This window comes from Penaeus vannamei, chromosome 10 (assembly GCF_042767895.1).
Source record: "Penaeus vannamei isolate JL-2024 chromosome 10, ASM4276789v1, whole genome shotgun sequence".
NCBI classification, from domain to species: domain Eukaryota; kingdom Metazoa; phylum Arthropoda; class Malacostraca; order Decapoda; family Penaeidae; genus Penaeus; species Penaeus vannamei.
This window is the reverse complement of record NC_091558.1, coordinates 10,705,570-10,713,069: the sequence shown is the minus strand read 5'-3', so window position 1 is coordinate 10,713,069 and position 7,500 is coordinate 10,705,570. Positions and strand designations below refer to the sequence as shown.

General features: G+C 32.5%; 1 protein-coding gene across 1 annotated transcript in view; it reads left to right on the top strand.

Moving 5' to 3' along the window:
* The window catches only part of LOC138862847 (uncharacterized), a 2,744-nt gene extending 163 nt beyond the window's left edge, over positions 1–2,581 (top strand). Inside the window, exon 2 of the mRNA XM_070126021.1 lies at positions 2,329–2,581. Within this exon, the coding sequence (XP_069982122.1) occupies positions 2,329–2,581 (253 nt within the window). The remainder of the gene's footprint in view (positions 1–2,328) is intronic.
* The last annotated feature ends 4,919 nt before the right edge of the window (positions 2,582–7,500 follow it).

Below are 7,500 nucleotides of genomic sequence, written 5' to 3'. Positions count from 1 at the left end.
ATGTTTGTGTGTAAGTGTGCGTGTGTGTATGTGTGTGTATGTGAGTTTGTGTGTAGGTGCACGTGTCTGTATAATAAACATTAATACTTATGTATATTATATCTTTAGTGTTGGATTGTATGTGTCAATAGGCATGCACATATACATGCATTTATATATATATATATATATATATATATATATATATATATATATATATATATATATATATATATATATATATATATATATGTATGTATGTATGTATGTATACACACACACATATATTTAAATATCTATCTATCTATAGATAGATATTTATATATTTATTTATATTCATTTATCTATCTATTCATATATACATATACATACATATGTATTTATATGTATATATGCATGCATTCATATAAACATATATATATATATATTTATATATATATATATATATATATATATATAAATATATATATATTTGTATATATATATATATATATATATATATATATATATAAATATATATATATACAAATATATATATATTTGTATATATATATATATATATATATATATATATATATATATATATATATATATATATACATATATATATATATACACACATCATTCGCTTTGTGTTTACTTCTGCAGCTGCGTGTCCCTGCGTGGGCGTCTCCAAATGCGCAGCGACTCGCACCCACGCCCCAGTCCCGCGCTTCATCCCATTAGACGTCTGTTATTTTCCTCCCCTCATTTCGTCAGTATATGTGTGCGTTTCCCCTCGCGACTCCAGTCAGCATTAGCCGAGGGTCATTGCCTTCTCTGGTGGGGAAAAGGAGGAAGAAGGGGAAGGGGAAGGAGATTGGGGGGGCGGGGGCGGGGGCGGGGCTGGTGTCACGTGACCTGCGGTTCTGTGACATCAGCGTCCCTCTGTCTGCTCGCCGTGTAATTGAGTATACTGTATGAGCGGTTTGCGACTGAGGGGGAGGGGGGGGGGAGGGGAGGGGGTACGGGGAGGATTATGAATGTTTCTTTGGAAGAAAAGGAAAAGGAAGATATTAAAAAGATAAAGAAATGGTAAAGCAGTGACTTTGGTAAAATGGTGAAGAGATACGGAAACTGCCCAATCTGTGCAGATAGATTGTGGAAAAAGTAGAGAGAGAGAGAGAGAGAGAGAGAGAGAGAGAGAGAGAGAGAGAGAGAGAGAGAGAGAGAGAGAGAGAGAGAGAGAGAGAGAGAGAGAGAGAGAGAGAGAGAGAGAGAGAGAGAGAGAGACAGACAGACAGACAGACAGACAGACAGAGTGAGAAAGAGAGAGGAAGAGATAGAAAGAGAGTGAGAGAGAGAGAGAAAAACAGAGAGACAGAGATGGAGTGAGAGCTAGAGAGAAAGAGAGACAGACAGAGACAGAGACAAAGGCAGAAAAAGAGAGAAAAAAAAGACAGAGACAAAGAGAGAAAAAGAGAAAGAGAGACAGACAGACAGAGACAAAGACAGAAAAAGAGAAAGAGAGACAGACAAACAGACAGAGACGCACACACACACAGAAAGAGAGATAGAGAGAGAGACTGATAAAAGTCTGAGAGATGCACATGCTTACAGTGCACGGATTTCCTTATCAAAACGTGCCAGCGATCTCTCCCAATCTGAGGCCGTAAAATGCAAGAAATATATGAATGCTTCTCTTTCTCTCCGACGTCTCCCGCAGATTCACAATACAGCTTTTAGTTTAGTTAACTTTCCAAACTTTGGATACGGATAAGAAATTAAGAATTATATATTTTTTGATCATGGTAGAAGGAATTTTCCGTAAAGATATACAAGAAGATAGATAGACTGATATATATATATATATATATATATATATATATATATATATATATATATATATATATATATATATATATATATACATATATATACCCCTTTGAATGGCATTCATCGATTGCGAAAAGGCACTTGACTCATTACAAATATCATCTACTTATACTTATACTTATACTTACACACACACACACACACACACACACACACACACACACACACACATATACATACACACACACACACACACACACACACACACACACACACACACACACACACACACACACACACACACACACACACACACACATATATATATATATATATATATATATATATATATATATATATATATATATATATATATATATATATATATATATATATACCCCTGTGAATGGCATTCATCGATTGCGATAAGGCACTTGACTCTTTACAAATATCATCAGTATAAGAAGCTATTCGAAGACAGGGAGTAGAGGAGGTATATTGTAAAATATTTGAAGATATATACGAATATGGGAGAGCAATCATGAAGCTCCACACCGATAAAATACCAGTTAAAAAAGGTGTTGCACAGGACGACACCATCTCACGAAAACTGTTCACAGCTTGCCTCGAGGAAATAGTCAAAGGAAAGGGTATCAAAATAGGAGACAAATACCAAAACAATCTAAGATTCACCGACGAAATTGTTCTCTTCAGCGAATCAGCAAATGAAATGCAGCAATTAAAAAACGGTCTGAACAGAGGAAGTCTAAAAGATTTAAAGATGTAGTGTTAATTCCATTTGTTACAATGGATATTCTTTGCTGTGACATGCTGTCTGTTTTATTTTGTCCAAATCTCTCGTTGTGTACAAGGAATGGCCGGGGTTATCATTCACTGTCCGGGCGTGGGACTGAACGCGGGTCTGCAAGAGAGCTAAACGAACGCGCTCAACACTGCGCCAGCTCAGCACACTTAAGATGAACAAGAAAAAGACTAAGTTCATGTTCAACAGTAGAGTTCATTTCTAACAGACACATGTACAAGGCGAAGCGCTAGAGGTAGTGGACAAATATACATATCTGGGACACCTCATACAGACAAACACATCTAGAGAAAAGGAAATAGAGCGACGCATCAGTGTAGGTTGGAGCGCCTGCGGCAGACACAGTAGCAATGGCTTCAGGATAAACTGAGAATCTAAATATTCACCTCAACTTTCATGTCTCATATTCTCCTTTGTCATTCATATTCATAATGTCCTGATTGTTAATGATTTGACATTTCCAAGTCATTCATATTCATAAAGTTCTGATTGTTAATGATTTGACATTTCCAAGCTGTTTTAAATTCAAGCACATTTTACCGCTGCTGAAGATAACACACGAACGCGCTTGGAAGATTGAGTAGCACCGAGGTTCAGCTTCGAGGTTCGGCGAGTTCAGTTGCTTTCATTCTCCTCTCGATGTTGCAGGATCCGACGTATTGAGTTGCACGATTAACACTGGACATGTTCATTCGCTTTAAGGTGTGATAGATTTATATGCCCGCTTTAACATTACTTTGTGACATTCAGACATTCTTGCCTATTTCAAAATTCATTTCCGTTCCATTCTGAGGCTGTTCGTTATTGTTCATTACTCTTCTTCTTTGTGTTTGTTTGATGAGAGATTATCATTTTTTCTTCTCTTTTCTTATTTTTTTTTAAATTTATTTTTCTCTATTCTTCTTTTCCTATTTCTATAGGATTTAGCAAAAGGAATGAGAAAGTATAATATAAATGCACCAATGACAAGGGCAATGATGATAACGATGATAATGAAAAGGAAAATAAATATGATTAGAAAAATATAATAACAAAAGTGGTTGCAGGGGTAGATATAATGGCAGCGATAATGACCATATTAATAACAATGACAATGATGATGATAATAGTAATAATAACATTGATATTTATAATTGTGACAGTGAAAAATTGATGAAATTGATGAGAAAAAATCATGATAACTATCAAGGTAATAATAATAAGAATAATTTAAGAAATGGCAATAATAACAAAGATGATAATAATGATAATGTTTGTACTGCTACTACTTCCAATACTGCACTGACTTACATATAAATCACCCTTTTTTCCTCAAGTTCCCCCTTGACGTCCATAAACATAATCTCCTTGGTGTAGGTAAGGTAAGAGGGGTAACTAATGTAATCATTAAAAAAGATTCTGTATCTGAGTCACACACAAAAAAGAAGAAGAAAAAAAAAAAAAAATATGGCATCTGGATAAAATTCCATAAAAATCTGTTTATAATTTTTTGAGTTATCTTGCTCTACAGCGAACGATCAACCTAACCAACGCTACTAAACACATCATTATTGCAACAACTATTAGTTGTATTTCTATCATTGTTATTATCCACGTTCTCATTATCATTATTAACCAGGTAAGTCATGTTTTTGCTAGAGTTATTTGTTCGTTTGTTCCTTAGCAGGATAACTGCACAATCAAACAACAAACAAACAAACTACCAAAGACATAACCTACTTGGCGGAGGTAATAATAATAATAATAATAATAATACAACAATTGATACCACTACTACTACTACTAATTATTATTATTAACAAAATGATAATAATAACAATAATCAAATGATAATGATACAACAGCAATTACTGAAAATAATAATGATTATAGTAATAATAATAATAATAATATTAATAATAACAAGGGTAACAATGGTAATGTCGCTAGTAATGCTAATAATAGTATTATAACAACAATAGCCAAAATTAGCAATGATGATGATAACATAGATAATAAGGAGGATGTTAATAATTATGATGTCAAATATAAAAATGACAATATTGGTAATAGCAATGAATATGATAATAATGATAAAACTAATGATACTAACTAAAATTCTAATGATTATTATAATTCTAGTTATTATATTTATAATTCTAATTATTATATTTATAATTCTAATTATTATATTTATAATTCTAATTATTATATTTATAATTCTAATTATTATATTTATAATTCTAATTATTCTAATTCTAATTCTAATGATTATGATTATTAGTATCATTATTTCAGAGATAACAACAACAATCGATAAAAGTAATAATAATAATGATGATAGTACTAAGGATAATGATAGCGGTAATGATAAAATATATATTAATTATGATAATGATAATCATGAAGATAGCAATAATACGAAAAATGGTAATAATGAAAATAATAATAATAATGATAGCATTATTGATAATGATAATAATAACAAAGATTATTACGACAACAACAGCATCAACAACAATAACAACCATAATAATAATAATGATATCAATAAAGATATCAACGAAAATAATCATATAAACAGAAATAATGATTGCTAACAGTAATAGAGATGCGTTACACAATACATATATATGATATATGTTTTATATTCAATCCATTATATCCAATCCATTTCATAAAGATATGTTCATAAGTTTTTGAATTATTCTGTGCTGGATCCGGATTATCACTAAAATGTATTGTCATCTAAGTTGGGCTAAAACACACCTCTGGTAAAAAGAAAAAAAAAAAAAAATCATAAAATTCTGTTCACAACTTTTTTGAGTTATCCGGCTTAACTGCAGACAAACAAACTAACCAGCTTTACCAAAAACATAACCTCCTTGGTAATGGTAACACAAACAGAAAAAAATCAGTGTTCGAAGCGAAGATAGGATACGCAAAGAAATAATAAAAAAAGAAAAACAAAAGACAGAGATGAATAAAGAAAATAAATATGGCTGGGCATGGAGGCTAAGGTGTTCGAAGTATTAGAAGCGAAGATGGGATACACAGAGAAATAAATAAAGAATAAAAACGAAAGAAAGAGAGAAATTAACAAAATAAATATGGGTTGGCATGGAGGCTAAAGTGTTAGAAGTGAGTGTTAGAAACGGAGATGGGATTCACAAAGAAATAAAGAGAAAACTGAAAGAAAGAAAGAAAGAAAGAAAATAAATATAGCTGGGCATGGAGGTAAGGTGTTAGAAGCGAAGATGGGATACGCAAATAAATAATTAACGAAAAAACGAAAGAAAGAGAAATAAACAAAATAAATACGGGTTGGCACGGAGGATAAGGTGTTAGAAGTCAGTGTTAGAGGCAAGAAATAAATAAAGAAGAAAAACGTAAGAAAGAGAAATAATGAAAATAGATATGGCTTGACATGGAGGCTAAGGTGTTATACGCAAAGAAATAATTAAAGAGAAAAACGAAAGAAAGAGAGAGAGAAAGAAAATAAATATGGCTTGGCATGGAGGCTATGGTGTAATACGCAAAGAAATAATAAAGAAAAACGAAAGAGAGAAATAAGGAAAATAAATATGAGTTGGATTGGAGGCTAAGGTATTAGAAAAAGAAAAAAGATAATCAAAATAGATACGAGTTAGCATGGAGGCTAAGGTGTTAGAGACTGAGGAAGATAAGGTTATAGGGTCGAGGAGTAGCTGCAAGTGGCAAGGAAATCACTTAGGATTCACTTAGGAGATGAGGAGCCTAAGGCAGACATCCGCTTGCTATGTTGAGAGGAGGGATTATGTGCCCGTGTGTTGATGTTGATGTTAATGTGTATTGCTAGAATTAGCCTCGCGTCGAATGCGGTGGAGAGAAGGCTCTCCGATTGTTTTTTTTATTTATTTGTTTATTTATTTATCATTTTATTTTATCATTATTATCATATACATGCATACATACATACACGCACACGCACACACACACACACACACACACACACACACACACACACACACACACACACACACACACACACACACACACACACACACACACACAGACACACATACACACACACACACACACACACACACACACACACACACACATATATATATATATATATATATATATATATATATATATATATATATATATATATATATATATATATATATATATATATATATATATATATATATATATATATATATATATATATATATATATATATGTATATATATATATATATATATATATATATATATATATATATATATATATATATATATATATATATATATATATATATATAAAGAGAGAAAGAGAGAGATGGTATATCTATATACATACACACACACACACACACACACACACACACATACACACACACACACACACACACACTCACACACACACACACACACACACGCACACACACTCACGCACATACACATACACACATAAAGAGATAGATATAGAGGTAAACAGACAGATGAACAGATAGATATACATAAATAGATAGACTCCACACTTCATTAAAAAGAGACATTTTGACAAGCACACCACAAATGATAAGTCCAAGTCACACTCGAACTGATATTACAGATAATCTATCCTTTTCTTTTCCTGAAACCGACTTGAAATCAGAACGAAAACCATAACAAAAAAGGGAGATAGAGAAAGAGAAAAAAAGGGGGAAGAGAGGGGGAGAGAAGAAAAAAAGAAGGAAAAGAAAACAAAACAAACACATGAAGACAAGGGTATCCCCGAAGGAATTGCGGAAGCTTCTAGAAGAAACATATTTTGTCACTAATTGCTTGAGCACAAAGCTACTCCGTCTTTGTCAACGAGGATGAGGAAGGGGGGGGTAGTAGGGGGGAAGGGTGAAGAAGGATAGGAGTAGGGAG